The sequence below is a fragment of the Anomaloglossus baeobatrachus genome, chromosome 2 (genome assembly GCF_048569485.1).
Source record: "Anomaloglossus baeobatrachus isolate aAnoBae1 chromosome 2, aAnoBae1.hap1, whole genome shotgun sequence".
NCBI lineage: Eukaryota > Metazoa > Chordata > Amphibia > Anura > Aromobatidae > Anomaloglossus > Anomaloglossus baeobatrachus.
In genome coordinates, this window is record NC_134354.1 from 254,819,954 (window position 1) to 254,840,204 (window position 20,251).

General features: G+C 43.4%; 1 protein-coding gene across 2 annotated transcripts; it reads left to right on the top strand.

The window, feature by feature from the left end:
* The first annotated feature begins 642 nt into the window (after positions 1-642).
* AMIGO1 (adhesion molecule with Ig like domain 1) lies at positions 643-19,742 on the top strand. Of its 2 annotated transcripts, XM_075335758.1 has the most exons (3): positions 643-821; positions 1,027-1,175; positions 6,529-19,742. In XM_075335758.1, exon 3 carries the CDS (start codon positions 6,811-6,813, stop codon positions 8,329-8,331), a length of 1,521 nt encoding a protein of 506 aa, XP_075191873.1. In that variant the 5' UTR covers positions 643-821; positions 1,027-1,175; positions 6,529-6,810; the 3' UTR covers positions 8,332-19,742. The 2 variants fall into 2 exon arrangements, with proteins under 2 accessions (XP_075191873.1, XP_075191874.1); XM_075335759.1 differs by lacking the exon at positions 643-821 and having other exon boundaries at positions 854-1,175.
* Positions 19,743-20,251: the final 509 nt, after the last annotated feature.

A 20,251-nucleotide genomic window follows, 5' to 3' on the forward strand; every position in this document is an offset into this window, starting at 1 on the left:
ATCCTTATCTTCCCACTCACTATTGCCAGGGCTTTCCTCAGGTCCCTCAGGGCTTCAGGTTCCTGCTCGGCGACAGATGAGGAACAGTGATGGGTTGCAGCAATCATGACATACACAGTGTTACGGGGTCACCGGGGGGAACACAACACTCTGAACAGTGCCGATCCAGGTGGTAGGCGTGCTTTTTTCTTATTACTTCACCATTCTAGGGCATTTTAAAGGAGTTGTCCAGTAGCGGTCAAGCCCTTTAAGTATTTGAACCACCATTAAAAGGTGTAGAAAGTGAATTAGTCAGGGGAGAAGGCGGTTAAAATAAATCCTTTGTAGAAGTGTTCCATAAAGTCCTGTGAGGTAATTAGTACATATGAGGAGTGGCATGTAAACTGTGCGATATTGTGCACTGGCATAGTGCCGCTATAATACTGCACTTTGGAAAAGTCTGCTCTTTCGGTAAAGATAACAACAAATAATTTATGACAGTAATTTCCTTAATGCTCCAATAAAAGCAATATACAGAGCATCTGAGGTCCCCGAGGCATAGAAATTAATGATGCAAAATCAAGAGGGTGAAAGTCAGAGATCATGGATGGGTGTGCAGGAAAGAAGAATGAGTCTGGCCGGGTAAGATCATTGAGAGGAGCGCCTGATTCAAGGACAGCACTGAAAGGTTATGAGAAGCTGCAGTAACAGAAAATGTCAAGGGAAAGAGCCTGAGTAAATAATAAAAGGGAAGGGGAACTGAGAATCCGTCGACATTTACTGCAGATCTCCAGCAAGTATCAATGAAGAAGCAACAAAGCCAATCCAGACCAACAAGGGCAGTGAGTCACCACTGAGCATCAACAGGACGGCTGCAGAACACAACCTCCTTCCTTTTGTTACCCTATTCCTCCCTCCCTTCTCATCCATACCCCCTTGTCTCCCTCCTCCTTTTGTCTTTTTCTCCCCCCTCCTTTCTCCACCCTCTTCCCTCTCTCTTTTTTTGTCCTTTTCACTCTCTCTCTCACTCTCTCTCTCCTCCCCCAGCTCTCTGGCACCAATAACAAGAGGGAGATCAGCAGTGGCTGCAGCGGACGAAGCCTTCTGCATGCGGAGGACACAGAAGAACTGCATCTTGCCTGCGACACAGAGAGACATGAAAAAGCAGGGAACTCACAGGAGCAAAAAAAAGACAGGTACGGTGACATCCATACATCTACATAGTAAAAACAGGTACACGGAGAGACAAAGGCATGCCAGGAGCGCAGCGGATGGGGTGGTCCAGGACAGCACTACTACAGACACTGGTAGGATGCTGATACAGATGGAGATAAGCAGACCCTAAAACAGACAGAGGCATCCCAATAATTCATTCATAGGTAGTAACACACCGACACAAAGCAACCTAGCTCAAAAGACACATAAAGCCGCTCATACACAGAGGATGGACTAATGACCAGGGCTCCTGCAGAGGTCAGACTGTCCCTAGACACAGATGACTGTACACAAACACACCTTCATCTCTCATCAGCAGCACAATGACATCCATCCTGAGGACCTGCAGTTTATCTGCATCATCCTCGTAAACATACAACCCCCTCCCATCCGGTTCTAGGACTAAAAGCTGCACTTACTGCACACACTTTCCCAGCCACAGAATATGACAAGAGTACAGGCAGCCCTCCAGGTATGGCTGCAGGGGTGCGGACCACATATGGGCCCCAGAGAAGGGCAGGAAAGGACGAAAAAGCCACATGATGGATGATGACATGGCGTATCAGGTGTATCTCCTCAAATGAATGAGGTAGATAAATATATCACTAGCCATCCGGCAGCCAGGATGGGCCATTGTCATGTAGATATGTATGGGATATTCCGTCTATATTGCTGGTTTGTGGCTTAAATGCATCCCTAAGTGACGGTTCGATTTATTTACCAAAAAACTATGCTGTAATATATGTAATACAAGGCTCTCGGGTCATTAAGATTACATACACACTTCTATGGCTCGTCCTCTGCTGCCACCTATATGTAATATTAGGTAAAAAACAAGTACAAATGCCACAAAAAAGTTGCCAACAAAGCACAAATGAGACTTTTTTATATTATTGTCCCTTTGTTGTCCTTTGTGACCATTCTGCCTAAAGTATAGCAACAAAAATTTGTGCTGGTCGAGGGGGTCGAGGGGGGGGTAAAGGCAAGTAATCATGTCAGATTCCTAATGAATTACAATCACTTATGGCAGAAGGGATTTGGTTTTTTAATACATCGTAAAGAGATGTCTGACTTTTCAGCATTGTCAAAAAGTAACTTTTGTCACTTTCTGGTATTGTAGAAATGAATGTGGCTCCTGTTTATACTTGGAGCTGAAATTCTTCTGAATACTGACAGCTATTGTTGACCCTCCGATATGCCAGTACTCCCCAACTAATGCTACATGGGGCACCCAGGCACTCTACATATGGCTCCTTGACACTCCGATATCCCAGTACTCCCCAACCAATGCTATACATGGCACTCAGGCACCTTACATATGGCTCCTTGACCCTACAATATGCCAGTACTCCCCAACCAATGCTACACATGGCCCTTAGGCACCATACATATGGCTCCTTGACCCTACTATATGCCAGTACTCCCCATTCAATGCTACATGTGGCCCTCAGACACCCTACATATGGCTTCCCAAATGTTATGATTGCGCCCAAGTGTCACTAGACAGGACAGACCATAACGGTAGTATTCAAAATTCAGGTATGGCGGCGACAATCAGCCACTTGTTCTGTGAAAAGCCACAGCCAGCCATTAAAAATCCAGAACTCCATGGCAGCTATTCAGAAAAATGGCTGTCCATGTAATACAAGATCCACATAAGGAATCTTTTTGGGGGGAGTTGATATTCGGGGGGGGGGGGGGTCCATTAGGAAATACGTATAAATAGTATAAATAGTAAGTCAGATTTTTATTGGGCATTTAAAAATTGTATATTCTATATGACTTAAAGGGTATTTCCAGCTTTCAGAACTTTATTTTACTTAAATACATGTGTTTCGGGTTAAAAATAACTTTTGCAATTGAGTTTTATTAAAAAACTTCCACTGTTTGGCTTTAACAGGTTCTTTGTTTCCCTGTGCATTCAACCTTAATGCGGTCTGTGGTTATAAATCAGCAGAGAGGACCTAAATAACAAAAGCTGACTGACAGATTCTCAGTTAACTCATTCTGCAACGCAAAACCTATAATGAAGCTCAATTGCAAAAACTATTGTTAGCCAAAAATACACGCATTTGAGGAAAAAAAAAGTCGTCTTGACAGGTGAACCCTTAAGGTCAAGGTCAGACGAGTGTATAGCATCAAATGCAATATGCTAATGACTCTGCTGTGGAGTGAGCCGAGTGTCGGTCAGTATGATCTGATTTACTTGCATGCGAAAATCGGAGCACAGGGAGGAGAAGATGGATATATTCATTTCTCCATCTTCTCCATTGCTTGTCTCTGTGTATATTGTATGTCATCAGTGCAGTCCGATGTATCGCACACACCCATAGAACTGTATGGGTAATCGATCCGATTTGCCGAGGCGTAATAAAAATAATCACGTTTCTGCTCTGCCTCATTGACTAACATTGGTCCTAAGTACAAGGTAAGTTTTGTACTCATCCGATATAAACCCTAATGTGAAGGGACCCTAAGGGGTACTTTGCACGTTGCGACATCGCTACTGCGATCTCGTCGGGGTCAAATCGAAAGTGACGCACATCCGGCGCCAGTAACGCCGTCGCAACATGTAAAGCCTAGATGCACCGATAAACGATTGCAAAAGCGTCGTAAATCGGTGATCTGTGTAGTGTGGGCCATTTTCATAATTTCGCTGCAGCGACAGGTACGATGTTGTTCCTCGTTCCTGCAGCAGCACACATCGCTGTGTATGAAGCCGCAGGAGCGAGGAACATCTCCTTACCTGCCTCCACCGGCTATGCCGAAGGAAGGAGGTGGGCGGGATGTTTACGTCCGGCTCATCTCCGCCCCTCCGCTTCTATTGGCCGCCTGCCGTGTGATGTCGCTGTGACGCCGCACGACACACCCCCTTAGGAAGGAGGAGGGTCGCCAGCCAGAGCGACGTCGCAGGGCAGGTGAGTGCGTGTGAAGCTGCCGTAGCGATAATGTTCGCTACGGCAGCTATCACAAAATATCGCATGTGCAACGGGGGCGTGAACTATCGCGCTCGGCATCGCTACAATCGGCTAGCGATGTCGCCGCGTGCAAAGTACCCCTAAGAGTCAGCAGAAAATGGCTTTGGACCCATGGTACAGAATGTAGGACCTTTGCTAGATGCCCATATAATGATATATCCACTGATATCTAAAATTAAATATGTCATTGCTGAATGGGAAAGTTGCCGGTACATGGTCAGTGAGAAAGCATTCTAGTCATACTCATCAGTTATATGGTTGCCGCCAAATTAGGTGAGTCACTTGCTATGAGGAATAATAAATCTTGCTCGGATATGGAAATGGCCTCGCTTTTGCTTTATCTGGCACATTTGCGGCTCCCGGAATTAAAAGGACCTTTATTTGAATTGTATAAATAGAGGATTTCAGTTTTTCTTCATCCCCCTGTTCACTAAAACAAACCAGAAAAAGTCTAATCTGAAGTTCACTGGTTCGGATGCAATGTGTTTCCCCACATCATCAGATCACCCCATCTCTATGACTGACAGGCCAATATCTGCCCTAGAGCTGTCAATCACAGACTAATCCAGAATTAATGCCATTACTAGGCTAACTCAAGAAATAATGCAGGTTCTGGTAAGAAATCAAGTCCATTACACATAATCTCCGCATCCCCTTTAGGGACACAATTTAGTTATGTAATAAGATGTATTTATACTACTCCATTAAAATCCATTAAGGTATTTCACAATGTTATATAATAACACGAGACCTGAAGAAACCAGAGAGCGTCTCCAACCATTGGAAATACATTCTTAAAGGGGATGTTCAGTTTTATATAAACAAAGCTTGATCATTGTAGTGTTAAAAACTATATATCTGTGTGACATCATTTCCAATTCCAGTCATCATCAGGTCAAAATCTCTGCTTACAGTCACAAAATAAAGCATTGTTTACGTCTAGAGTTTAAAAGGCTTTTTTTTTTTTTTACAAGTAAAAGCTTTATTTACAAGTTTAAGGGAAACAAGTGAACAAACATAAATTCACAATGTACAGTATGTGTCATAAGTTTATTCCTTAATGCTCTATTTATGTCATATTGAGCTAATTAGGGACATTTAGCTACATCCAACATGTACCCATATCCATCGTTAATATTTCATACAGATGCACCGCAGGAAAAATCACCACTTACAGAACAGTAGCCTCATGAATAACAGTCGGCCCCCAGCAGTAAAAGACAAAGGACAAAGGGATCACTAAGTAGTGGAACAATGTTTTATAAATGCATCTACGGAGGAGAGAGCTACTAAATTGTTTCTCGATTGTATAAAGAAAATTTGTTACCAGGTTTTGACCACCCAATCTGAGAGCAGCATAATGACGAGACAGAGACCCTGATTCCAGTGATGTTTCGCTTACTGGGCTGCTTGCTGTACTTTTTATAAAATCACTGTTTTATCAGCAGGAGATTATCACTAGAGGACTAGTAAACCTGCTGTTATGTAGTCCTCCTTATTCCTGACCTGTGTATAAGGCTATGTGCGCACGTTGCGTAATTTCATGTGTTTACGCTGCGTATTGCACTGCAGCGTAAATGCATGCGTCCTGCATCCCCAGCACAATCTATGAAGATTGTGCATAATCCAGCCGCACGTTGCGTTTGGAAGCACAGCGATTTGCATGCTGAAATTTTGTTCCAAATCGCTGCGCTTAAAAAAGCAATATGTCACTTATTTGGTGCGCTCTGGATGCAGGTCCCACTCTGTCTATGGAAGAGGCAGTATCCAGAGCGCATGAAATTGGCATCTATTCTGCAGACACACTGCATCCATTACGCAGTGTTTCTGCAGCGATTTGAAGCACACATGCACTGCCAAATCACTGAAGATTTTTCAGCATGGACACTACGCAACGTGCGCACATAGCCTAACTCCACCCATACGCAGTGAAGACAGATTTTCTCGCTACTGAGATAGGAGATGACAGTTGGTGCATTTAAAATCTACGGAGAAGGAAGGAGCTAGAGGTGGACATAGACATTCTACTGCAAGTTCTCCTGAAATGACAATTACAGTTCTTCATAGAACTTTAAGAGCACCAACTGTCATCTCCTATCTCTGTAATGTCAGAAATCTATAGTCACTTAATATAGATTTTACACATGACTTGAGAATTTTGAGACTGAATGTTCACTCCAGAATGAGAACTATTGATTAATGAAAAATAGTTTAAACAACGGTTATTCTTTCAATCACGATGGAAATGAATGACGATTGCCCATTTAAAACAAATAATTGACAGCCCTTTATATTGTGACCTATTGTCATTATGGAAAATGTTTTTTTTTTACATTTTTTATTTTTTCTCTAACAGGGATTTGTTTTCGTGGAGTGATTACCTTTTAGTATCTCGCCTTTGATTTCTAATGTGTCGTAATGGAGCTGGACATGGCAAGATTTTAAAATCTGTTTGAACCCAAAGAGTATGGGCTAACTTGGACATTTCTGAAAACTTACCTTCATCATCCTCTGGAAACGAGACATATAAGTATGTGTGAAGAGTCTCTACTGTCCTGTGCTAGTGAAGATCTACCATCCTTAGTCTGGTACAATGCCACAGAATTAAAAGTCTGCTACCTGTGACCCATCTCTCACTATGTGGCTACCCTGCGTCTTCTGGCCACAACTGTTTTGGGCCTTCAGTCTTTGCTTTCTTGGAGAAATTATGACAATGTTAAAAGCATCTCCATTAAACTGCCAAGATACTTGTGTATGTGCGAGCGATGTCATCTCCTGCTCCAAAAAGGATCTGGCTGTGATCCCTAGTGGTCTACCACAGTACTTAGCAATGTTAGACGCCACACACAACAACTTGGCGCGTCTGCGGGCCGAATGGACTCCAGTTCCACTTAAGAGGTTGCACACATTATTGCTATCACACAATCATATCACTTTTGTATCATCAGAGGCATTTGATCTGACCCCAAACCTGCGTCACCTAGACCTATCCTGTAATAAACTAAGCAAACTTGATGAGAATGCATTTAGTTCATTGGAAAACCTTGAGGTTCTGGTTCTCTTTAAAAATGCAATTGGAGAAATTGATCGCACTGCTTTTGATGAGATGAAGCATTTGCAGAAGCTTTACCTGAGCTACAATCTGATGGTACGCTTCCCTGTTGAACTGGTGAAAGATGGAGAAAAGCTGCCAGAGTTGTCACTACTTGATCTCTCTTACAATCAAATGAAGACTCTCCCAGTGCCACAACTGCGGGTGCTGCCCGCCTGGATGGCCAACAGGCTCTACTTACATGGAAATCAGCTGACCTGCAACTGTGAATTGTATGGACTGTACTGGAATTGGCATGTCCGCCAGCTGGCATCCACTGTGGACTTCCGAGAAAAGTTATGGTGTTACCCCCCCTCTCAGCAAAGAGCTGTTTCTATAAATGTATTTTCCCTCAACGATAGTGAATACATGAACTGCAGCACCGTACGGGAGAGTGGCATGGAAGCCTATCTGGAAGATACAGTGATTTTAAACTGTGACACTAAACAACGAGGTGTAAGCCAGATTTGGATGACGCCTAGAAATGAAATACACAAACAATATGATGGCGAGGAAACAAACAGCAGCATATCTGTTCTGAGTAATGGCAGTCTGCAAGTACGACATATTCGTCTGGACGACAGGGGCATATATACATGTTATGCTCAGAGTGAGGGTCTAAACGAGACCCTCTATGTCACCCTCAGTGTCTTTAATGTGACGAGACACGTGCACCCGGATACACTTAATACGGCATACACTACTCTGGTGGGCTGCGTGGCCAGTGTCATCCTAGTCCTGATCTATTTATACTTGACCCCATGTCGCTGCTGGTGTAGGACGGGTGATAGAGGTCAAGGAGAGGACAGGGACAGTATTCACTCCTCAGTCCTCAGTGCAACACCCAACCATGAGACTACCAGTGACAAAGCAGCTCTCAGCCGTCATGTGGCATTTCTGGAGCCCCCTGGAGACCTTCGGGGTCAAAATGGAAAACTTAAACCAAATGGCTCGCAGGATGGACCTGGAATAAAAAACAACTCACTACAACCTTCATCTCCACAAAGGAAGCTGTCAGATCCCGGGTCAATAAGCTCCGTGTTTTCTGACACCCCTATTGTAGTGTGAGGGGGACGAATTCACAAAATGGTTGCAAAGATCTCATTAGTAATCTCCAACTCTAGAATACTCATTACAAAAAAATCTCCTGAAAGCGCATGTGCATGTCAGGTTAGATCTCAAAGACCAGGAGAGAGGTGAGATGGGGTGGAGAAAAAGGAATTAAATGGTAAAGATGTCTAGAAGAAAGGAGAAAAGTCCCAAACACTTAGGGAGTAGAAAATAGAAGGATCACAACAACTTTGAGGTAAGGTAAAAAATACATTGTTAGATCTATTCTTGCTATAAGCAATCTGAATAGAAAGAGAGTTAGTGACTACACCAAAAATTTTAAAAATTCAGAATAATAGTTCTTTCCCAATAAATGCACCATGCCATAGCTGTAAAGTGCGGCTGACACATGGAAAAAAAACAGAGGCACTGTCCTCGCATAGGAACACTATAGATTACTCAGCATCAGTACGGATTAGTGGCCATAGTGGTTGGTGTCAGTAATGATAAGCACACGTTTCTAGAGTAGAGTGAAAGTAATAGAAAGTACACTGTTCACTTAATGGTGGGTATAATATGTAACACAGGCTTTCATGTATGTATCCAAAATGCCCATATGTCACATTCTGTAGTTCTTTAGAATTTGTCGTTTCTGGGGAAATTTGATGTTAATGGTGTAGGACTGGCTGAAAACTGTTGAGTGCTCCGTAAAGTGAAAACGCTGCATAAGCACACTCTGCCACTCCACCATGTTCTATATATGTGATCCTTTCCTAATGCCATGATGTGTTGTTATTTACATACTGTACGTTACAGCTGGATGATGAACAATTACTGCATCCCATGTTCTATATCAGCAGTCCCAAACCTTACTCACCTTAAGATTTACCTTCAGCTCGGAGAGATGGTCACAAGCCACATCCAGTGGCCCATTACTGGTATAATAACAGACTAAACCCATCAAAATCACACAAGACCTTGTACCCCAGTATGCTTACATCCAGGGGTTTGCACTTTACCCCATTAGGTATTCTCTCATTAGGTACACTCACCACACTATTGCACCAGGTTGAATTACCCCAATAACTGGCGGTATCATCCAATCTCCAGCTTGTTATATTTATCACCCCACCAAGCTTATGCACATCTAGATCTGCTCTTCTGTGTGAGGCTACTCGTAATAGTCACCATTTGGAGACTAATGCACCAAACTGACAGACAACCGCGAGTCACACATCATGGGCTTGCAAGCCATGTGTTGCTCCCAAGACACAGGGGTTGGGGACCCCTGTTCTTTATTGTTTTCCTTCTTTGCATTATTTCCCCTACCTCCTGTTTTTAAATCTAAAAAATCTGGTAGATGATTTATATAAAATTATTTACTTTATTCTATTCAAAGGATTTAGAACTATTTTAAAAAAAAAAAGAAAAAATCAACATTCCAGTAAAAAAAATATTTTATGTCTCTATAGCAGGGGTGGGGAACCTCCGGCCCGCGGGCCGCATGCGGCCCGCCATGACCTTTTATGTGGCCCCCGGGCAGATTCCCGGGGGAGGCAGTGCTGGTGCTGTCACCGCAGTTTGCTGCCGCCGGCCCTTTAAATCCACACATTGCTGTTTGTGCTGCAATGTGTTCTCCCGTCGGCCAGTGCCAATTGTGGGCGGGTCTACAGCAGCCTCAGCTTCCAGCCTTGTGTGTCCGCCCCCTGCCCTCCGGAGATCAGTGCCTGCCTTCTCCTTCTGATGCAGTGTCCGGCTCCTGCACTCCGGTGATGTGAGTGCAATGCTGCTGTGAGTCCAGCGCCGACCCTCTGCTGCTATGTGCCCTGCCCAATGCTTTGTGCCTCCTCACACCAGTTCTGTAAACCCTCACCCCCAGAGTTGCATGAAACTCTCAGCGCAGTGTGGCCCCCAATGTCGTGTGTGCACCCCTCCCCCAGTCCTGTGTGCAGCCCATCACCCAGTAGTCCTGTTTGCACCCCCCCAATCCTGTGTGCAGCCCCCCAATGTCCTGTGTGCACCCCCACACAATCCTATGTGCAGCCCATCACCCAGTCCTGTGTGCACCCCCCAGTCCTGTGTGCACCCCCCCAGTCCTGTGTGCACCCCTCCAGTCCTGTGTGCACCCCCCCAGTCCTGTGTGCTGCCCCCCCCAGTCCTGTGTGCAGCCCCCCCAGTCCTGTGTGCAGCCCCCCCCAGTCCTGTGTGCAGCCCCCCCAGTCCTGTGTGCAGCCCCCCCAGTCCTGTGTGCAGCCCCCCCAGTCCTGTGTGCAGCCCCCCCAGTCCTGTTTGCAGCCCCCCCCAGTCCTGTGTGAACCCCCCCAGTCCTGTGTGCACCCCCCAGTCCTGTGTGCTGCCCCCCCCAGTCCTGTGTGCTGCCCCCCCCAGTCCTGTGTGCTGCCCCCCCCCAGTCCTGTGTGCTGCCCCCCCCAGTCCTGTGTGCTGCCCCCCCCCAGTCCTGTGTGCTGCCCCCCCCCAGTCCTGTGTGCTGCCCCCCCCAGTCCTGTGTGCTGCCCCCCCCAGTCCTGTGTGCTGCCCCCCCCCAGTCCTGTGTGCTGCCCCCCCCCAGTCCTGTGTGCTGCCCCCCCCAGTCCTGTGTGCTGCCCCCCCCAGTCCTGTGTGCTGCCCCCCCCAGTCCTGTGTGCAACCCCCCCAGTCGTGTGTGCAACCCCCCCCAGTGATGTCTGTGCCTCCCCCCCCAGTGATGTCTGTGCCTCCCCCCCAGTGATGTCTGTGCCTCCCCCCCAGTGATGTCTGTGCCTCCCCCCCAGTGATGTCTGTGCCTCCCCCCCAGTGGTGTCTGTGCCTCCCCCCCAGTGGTGTCTGTGCCTCCCCTCCAGTGGTGTCTGTGCCTCCAGCCCCTCCAGTGGTGTCTGTGCCTCCAGCCCCTCCAGTGGTGTCTGTGCCTCCAGCCCCTCCAGTGGTGTCTGTGCCTCCAGCCCCTCCAGTGGTGTCTGTGCCTCCAGCCCCTCCAGTGGTGTCTGTGCCTCCAGCCCCTCCAGTGGTGTCTGTGCCTCCAGCCCCTCCAGTGGTGTCTGTGCCCCCAGCCCCGCGTGTGGTGTCTGTGCCCCCAGCCCCGCGTGTGGTGTCTGTGCCCCCAGCCCCATGCCCCCAGTTAATTAATTGCTTCACCCAATATAGCAGGGTCATTTAAACATTGATAATTTTGTGCGGCCCCCGAAGGTTGGTAGAAATTTCCAAATGGCCCCCGACAGAAAAAAGGTTCCCCACCCCTGCTCTATAGTGATGCATAGGACATGATTAAATCCTTCCCTTAATTGGACATACTAGTACTGGTTTGTCCAATATTAAGTTCACATATTTGATGCAGTCTCAGGAGCTGAGCCAGCATCGTATTTGGCAGATGCTGTCTGTGCTAAACAGCCAACATCTGTCTCTAAAAGCAGTGCGTGGAGCTGAGCTCCGCTCACTGCTGTTAACTCCCTAATTGTGAATCTTTGTAAGTGGCATTTAATGCACGTGAACCAGTGACCCATGCCAGCGATGACGGGGCTCCTGCGAATAACACCCAGTGGCTGGCATTCATAGGAGACCATGACTTTTACTATATTCTGCACATTTGGGTATTGCAGAATATAGCAAAAACAATCAGACGAGCGCACGTTCAACTCCCCGAAGAGGACTAGAAAAAAAATGTTTTTAATAATCTAGGATAAAAAACATAAAAATAATATACATATGTAAGTCATCTCTATTTTCTCCATGAAAAATAAAGAAAAAAGTAAACATATTTTCTATTGCTACATCTGTAATATTAAATTCTATAAAAAAAATAAATTAATTGACGCTGATCGCTAAACATTGGGAAGAGCAAAAAAAAATTGAAATGCCAGAATTGCATTTTTTTGGTCACTGCAACGCCACAAAAAAAATGAGAAGCAATCAAAATATTATACCTATCCCACGATAGTATCAACAACATGAGCTCGCAACACAAAAAACAAGCACTCACACAACAAGAGCATTCTTTTAACAATTTCATTCCAGTATGATGAATGGTAAAATACAGTGCCTTGAAAAAGTATTCGGCCCCCTTGAATTTTTCAACCTTTTCCACATTTTAGGCTTCAAACATAAAGATAAAAATTTAAATTTTATGGTGAAGAATCAACAAGTGCAACACAATAGTGAAGGTGAATGAGATTTATTGCTTATTTAAAATTTTTGTAAAAAGTAAATAACTGAAAATTAGGGTGTGCAATATTATTCGTCCCCTTTACTTTCAGTGCAGCAAACTCACTCCAGAAGTTTATTGAGGATCTCTGAATGATCCAATGTTGTCCTAAATGACTGATGATGATAAATATAAGCCACCTGTGTGTAATCAAGTCTCCGTATAAATAAAACTGCTCTGTGATAGTCTCAGTGTTCTGTTCTGTTTAAAGCACAGATAGCATCATGAAGACCAAGGGACACAACAGTCAGGTCCGTGATGCTGTTGTGGAGAAGTTTAAAGCTGGATTTGGTTGCAAAAAGATTTCCACAACTTTAAACATCCTAAGAAACACTGTGCAAGCGATCATATTGAAATTGAAGGAGTATCATACCACTGTAAATCTACCAAGACCCGGCCATCACTCAAAAATTTAATGTCAAACAAGGAGAAGACTGATCAGTGATGACGCCAAGAGGCCCATGATCACTGTGGATGAACTGCAGAGATCTACAGCTGAGGTAGGAGAGTCTGTCCTTAGGACAACAATCAGTCGCACACTGCACAAATCTGGCCTTTATGGAAGAGTGGCAAGAAGAAAGCCATTTCTCAAAGATATACATAAAAGTGTTGTTTAAAGTTTGCCACAAGCCACCTGGGAGACACACCAAACATGTGGAAGAAGGTGCTCTGGTCAGATGAAACCAAAATTGAACTTTTTGGACACAATGCCAAATGATATTTTTGGCATAAAAACAACACAGCTCATCACCCTGAACACACCATCCCCACTGTCAAATATGGTGGTGGCAGCAACATGGTTTGGGCCTGCTTTTCTTCAGCAGGGACTGGGAAGATGGGAAGATGGCTAAAATTGATGGCAAGATGGATGGAGCCAAATACAGGACCATTCTTGAAGAAAACCTGTTGTAGTCTGCAAAAGACCTGAGACTGGAACGGAGATTCGTCTTTCAACAAGACAATGATCCCAAATATAATGCAAAATCTACAATGGAATGCTTCACAAATAAATGTATCCACGTGTTAGAATGGCCAAGTCAAAGTCCAGACCTGAATCCAATCGAGAATCTGTGGAAAGAGCTGAAAACTGCTGTTCACAAACGCTCTCCATCCAACCTCACTCAGCTCAAGCTGTTTGCAAAAGAAGAATGGGTAAGAATTTCAGTCTCTCGATGTGCAAAACTGAGAGACACATACCCCAAGCGACTTGCAGCTGTAATTGCAGCAAAAGGTGGCGCTACAAAGTATTAACTTAAAGGGGACGAATAATATTGCACGCTCCACTTTTCAGTTTTTTATTTTTTACAAAAATTTAAAATTTAAAATAAATATCGTTCAACTTCACAATTGTGTTCCACTTGTTGTTGATTCTTCACTATAATTTTAAATTTTTTATTTGTATGTTTGAAGCCTGAAAAGTGGGAAAAGGTTGAAAAAGTCAAGGGGGCCGAATACTTTTGCAAGGCACTGTAAATGGCATGATCAAAACTACAACTCTTCTTGCAAAAGAAACCCTGATATAGCTAGGTTGACCAAAAAAAGGTTATGGCTCTTGGAAGAAGTTGAGGATAGAACAAAAGCGCAAACATTGAAAATTGCAGGTCAGGAAAGGGTTAAAATATACCTCCACATCTCATGAAGATCAGCGACATAGAGCGGCTATCCCCTGGTGTATACAGAGTGCCAGCGTGTCCTATGTGGTTCCTGCTATATGACTGCTCTAAGGACTCATTCAGATGTCTGTTTGTCATGTACATGTTCTGTCCGTGGTTTTCATGGATAAAATCACATATACATTATCATTCATGGAGCTGTTTACACGTCTGGGGTTTGGTTTTTTTTGCACTATGTACAAAACAAAATCACGCAGATATGCCTGTTTTTAATTCTTGTCAAAATCTACCATAAAAGTCTATGGATTTGGTAAGATCCCAATCATCACACGGATGGTATCAGTCTATAGTGTGTACTGTCTGTGATTAAAGGGAACCGGTCATCAGATTTTTCCCCTATAAGCTGCAGCTACCCCCAGTAAGCTCTCATATATGGCATTCCAGAATGCTGTATATAAGAGCCAAGACCGCTCTGTATAACATAAAAAATACTGTTTATTATACTCACTTGCGGGGAGGTCCAGTCCAATGGGCGTCGCTGGTCTTGGTCCGGCGCCTACTATCTTTTTGCGATCACTGTCCTCCTTCCCTGCTCTATGTGAATGATTAGTGCTACGTCATCCACACAGTGTCCTCCATTGCGTTCCTGTGCATGCACATTTTTCTCTGACCTGCTGAGGGCAGATGAAAGCACTGTAGTGCGCATGCACGAGCGGTCTTTGACCTTTCCCCACTCCTGCACATTACAGTACTTTGCGCTGCCCTCAGGCAGAGAGAAGTGCGCGTGCACAGGAGCACAATGGAAGCCTTTGTGTGGATGATGTAGGACACGTCATTCACACAAAGCAAGGAAGGAGGACAGCGATGGAAGGAAGATAGGAGGCGCTGGATCGGACTAAGCCGCCTCGCAGGTGAGTGTAATAAAAGCTCTTTTTTATATCACACAGATCGGCCTGGGCTCTTATATACAGTATTCTGGAATGTGTATATAAAAGCTTACTGGTGGTAGCCGCAGCTTGTAGGGTAAAATCCTGGTGACAGGTTCTCTTTAACATTATAGTCGATAGGAGAAGCTTTGTAATTTATTTATACGTGAAAATCACTGATCTTAAAAACTGACCAAAAACTGATGAAAATCTGATCCAAAACACTGACGACACTCGGAACCTTATTTGCGTACATGAAAAATCACTGACATCTGAATGAGGCCTTATATGAAGAAGGAATGATTGGGCAGAATAATAAAACTGTGTAAAAGAAAACTGCCTTTGTTGCCCATGCGATACAATTACAGCGCAGCTTTTCTTTTGTATTCTGCTCTTGAACAATACAAGCTGCTTTATGAATGCTTGCTATGGGCAACCATGACAGTTTTTCTTTTAGATTCATAACTCTACCCTAAAATTATTACCTGCATGGAGGGATATAGAGAGAGAAAGAGAACCCGAGCCAAGTGGGAGGAGTCTGAGAGCTGTCAGGAGGGCTTTGATAGGTGGTGATGTCATAATGATGTCATCCAGAAACTGACTTCCTGTTTACACACAGAAAACCTAGTACTGACCTGGTTGTCAGACTGGAGGTCTCATCACAACATTTTTATAAATGAACGGGGAAAAATGTGATGTAACCGAGCTGTGAGAAAACAAATCACACTGCTAGAATATTGAGTAAGCATTATATGGGCAAAAACTATATCCTGGAGTGCTACTTTAAGCTGCCCATGCACTTTAACTCCCTACTTTTTGATCGAACAAATCTGCATCTGTTTTTGAGAGACTGATCTGTCTCAAGACCCTTCTAGCCTAGCAATGGCTTATCACCCCCTATAACAAATTACAATCCATAACATCACCAATTCTTGCTTCTTGCTTCCTTTACTTGAGTGAGAGTTTAGAGACTCCGATAATGACCCTAGTTATAAGGTGTAATTGGGCTCTGAATTGTCAAACTGGATAAATGATGAAATAGTCTGCTTATCTACTGCCTTGTGCATAGTAAAATCTGGAAATTAGCCAAGATCTATTTAATTTAGACATAAATCCCATACTTATATAAATAAAGTTACCTTCAAAAGGCAATATACATGAGATAGCCCAAAATTTGTCCAGTCAACAGGTATCTCCCCATCCTCATATATCAGCACCCACTGGGAGAATTGGAAGATGGAAACAATCTGTGAGATGCTTTATACAGATCTTCCTGTGAACAAGATCCTAAATACTAGATCCTTTGTTGGAGGACAGTTGAAAGACCCCCATAAACATTAGATTGCAGAGATATTGCACCTCAAATTAATCTAAAATTGGAGGTCAATCTACTCCTAAGGCTAAGTTCACATTTCCGTTGTTTTGCATCAGTCACATGCGTTGCTTGATGCATGTGACTGATGCGTTGTACAACGGATGACAACGGTGACAAAGAAAAGAATTTCATTGTCGGACTCCGTTGTGTGCTGGGGGCAGAGTTCGGGGGGCAGAGCTGAGGACATCAGTGCCGCTGTCTGCTTGGCTGGGGACAGGTGAGTGAGTGTCTGTGTGTGTGTGTGTCTCTACATGCGTGTGTACATGCGGAGTGCAGGAGGGGGCGGAGCGTGAGGGGGCGGAGCCGAGTGGGCCGATGAGCTGAGGACTTCAGTGCCGCGGGGACTGCAGGGCTGGGGACAAGTGAGTGTGAGTGTGTGTGTGTGTGTACACATGCGCAGTGCGGGAGGGGGCGGAGCCGAGTGGTGAAGTGTCGGCCTCCTTGCACACTGTATCCAGGGTAAATATCGGGTAACTAAAAGCAAAGCACTTTTTGCTTGGTTACCCGATATTTATCTTGGTTACCAGCATACACCGCTTAGCGCGGGCTCCCTGCACCCGTAACCACTGTAAATATCGGGTAACTAACCAAAGCGCATTGCTTGGTTACCTGATGTTTATCCTTGTTACGGGGGCAGGGAGCCAGAGAGAGCATGCACAGCAAAATCCTACGGATCGCGCTGCTCAAAAAACATTACAAGCTGCGTTGCTCCCGCCCGGCGGTCAGTTAAAAAATGACTGACCGCGACGCAGCGGATGCAACGCAGCATCATCAGTCGCAATCCATCACTAATAGAAGTCTATGGGGAAAAACAGGATTCCTGCAAATTATTTTGCAGGATACCGTAATTCCTCAAGGTTACGGATTGTGACTGATGCAAAACAACGGAAGTGTGAACTTAGCCTAAGCCTTTATATGTTTTAGAATACAGGTACTGTCCTTCACGGTATGAGGGAGGCATGTAGCTGTATCTCAGTGCACCCTCGTTGGGTCAACAGCCACACAATTCCAAAACAAGATAGTGTGGCAATCAGCCTGCCACGGATGCGCGGAGCTTCAGTTATGTGCCCACCGCACAGTTTGGCTGCACCCTTACCGGTTACAGGGTGAACTTTTTGACAAGATGACATGACAGACAAAGGTTGAATAATTCCTTTCGATGGGTAGGTTAAATTCACATTCTTAAGACATATGGACATGCCACTTTTGCTTATGAGGAAATAAGGCTGTTCAGCATTTTTTAATTTTTACGATTAAATTGAACACTTTGCATTTTCACATCATTTTACATTTCTATTTCAGAAATCAATAGTGCATGTGAAAATAAGGCACTTTGTAATATATCTTATCAAAGAAATCCACTTTTTTCTACATCTAAATTGATCTTTCACTCTCATTTCATGGGTAAAATCTGAGAAGTCTGAGTTTAGTGAAGACAGATTTTCCCATTACTGAGATACAAGATGACAGTTGGTGTTTTTAAGATTCTATGGAGATGAGAGGGAAGAGGAAGTTACTGCAAGGTGTACATGAAACAACAATTCCAGTTCTCCATAAAACTATAAAAGCACCAACTGCCATCTCCTATCTCAGTAATGGGAATGGGAATCACTGAATACAGATTTGACCTCCGAATTGAGAATTTGATAATGAATGATTAATTCTGGCAAAGAAAGAAGCAATTTCTTGTGAAAAGATATAAAGTTTCTTATTTTCACGTGTACTATTGATTTATCAAAAAAGTTTAAAAAACCCCCACAAGGTTTACTCTTTAATTGCATGACCATCACATTTATCTAAAGAACAATGCACAGAGATACAAAATATGACAGTAATAAATCCAACTTTTGGATCTACGTAAAGATTTAATAAAATAAAATATAAATATGATATTTACTGTATATACTCAGGAAAGGTAGTCACAAACATCTCACATGAACATACCATACAACTGGTACACAAATAAACCTGCTCCGGTTAAGGTCAGGTCAAACAGCACAATATAAGCACTACGATAATCCAAGTCAATCTATGGTGTAAGCCATCGCAAAACATACACTGACCGATAAAATGGTCTTACCCTTCTAAAAGGGCAGAAACACTTCTCGTTTCAACATTATTAATTTTAGGTAGAAAGTTGATTATTTTAATTTTTAATTTTTCTTATAAAATTGGGGCCTTCTGTGTTTTTGTCCGTTGTTTTATACACTGTATATCTGACAAAATGTCTTATGTGTCATATTGTCTCATTTGTCTGGTTGCATGATGCAATCAAGACGAAAATTGCCTCCTATAGATGATGGAAGCCACACAGAAAATAAAAAAACAATTTGTTTTTTTGGGAAATTTTTCCTTGCAAAGATTGGTGATTATATGATCACATAAACCTGAGTACTGCCGATCGTGTAAGTCACACTGTTGATTACAGACCAACATGGACATGTTATTGACAGCAATTTCTAAAGAAAATTCAGAAATAATTATTGGAATGCTGTTTCCATGTTTTTTTTTGTTAATTTACACATTAATTTTTGATATAATGATTTAAAGGGGTTGTCCAGGCTTGGGGTACAAGTGTGCAGTCACTCTATGTGACTACAGACTTGTGAGCACACAGTGTATCTGCTGTTAGGATTCTCCGGTGCCAGGCACATGACCACTAGTTTGCATGCTAGTGGTCATGTGCTGACTAGATGTGCATAACCTCACTCAATACAAGCAAATTGAAAAAAGCAGTTATCTCTAGTTGGAATGTGACTGGAAGTATGCAAATTGCATAATTGTGGCCATATAACCAACTGCTCCTGAGACAGGAGAATCCTGACAGTGGGCACACTGTGATCTGTGGGGATTCACAAGTCTGTAGTCATATAGAGTGCACCCCAAGCCTGGCAGAAATATTCTGTGTGGCTATGTCGACAGGAAAAAAGTCTAAAAAAATACAGTATTAATTTATGCATTGTTTATTCTGTGTTTGTCAGTTGTGAAATATGAACACAACTAGAGAATTCAGGCACTTTATAGTGATGTGTGTTTTTAACGTTAAAAATTGGAAATATGCCATATAGAATATATGAATTGTTCGTCAACAATCTGCCTTTTCTGTTTTAATTCTGTTACTCCTTACTACTGTATGTCTAAGTATATGTCTTCCCCTGTAAGCAGAAGCGATCTGCTCCCTGTATGAAATATATATACGAATATATATACATATATAAATAAATATATATATATAGATCTTACTTTATTTATTTAAGTCCAACACATGGCTGAATTGTTATGATAGTCTGGATTCCGGAAATAAACATTTAAGTATATGATTACATTGTCTGTACCCTATGTTTTTCTAAATGCATGAAGAGATATGCAGCATTACTACTGAAAGCTTTTTATTTTCATAAGGGGCTTAAAAAGACAACTTCAAGGAGACCAGTCTGCAGGGTCACGACTAGACGTCAAGAGTTTTTCCTCCAGGAAAGACTGTTTTCTTAAGCAAATGTGTTGATTGGTCACTATACTGTTTATATTTATATTAAAGGGGTTATCCAGTCTTATGATATTTAAAGATGTTTTAGTGTAAGCCATTAAAGGGATTGTTAAGGCCAAAATTAAAATTATACACAGTGCACTCACTCACTTGATCACAGATTACCGAAACATTACAGTGTACAATGCACACACTGCCATGATTCTCCTGTATTACCATGCAAGTGAGGGGTCGTGATTTGGCTTCTTGTGGTCATATGTTGACTAGACTCATGTAACATTCATATTTGACTTATGCCATCTAATTCTGCACCTTTTTCTGGAATTTGTAATGGCATCCAGG

Excerpts from the sequence above, each read along its gene's own strand:
- AMIGO1 (XM_075335758.1), top strand. The coding sequence starts at position 6,811 with ATGTGGCTACCCTGCGTCTTCTGGCCACAACTGTTTTGGGCCTTCAGT.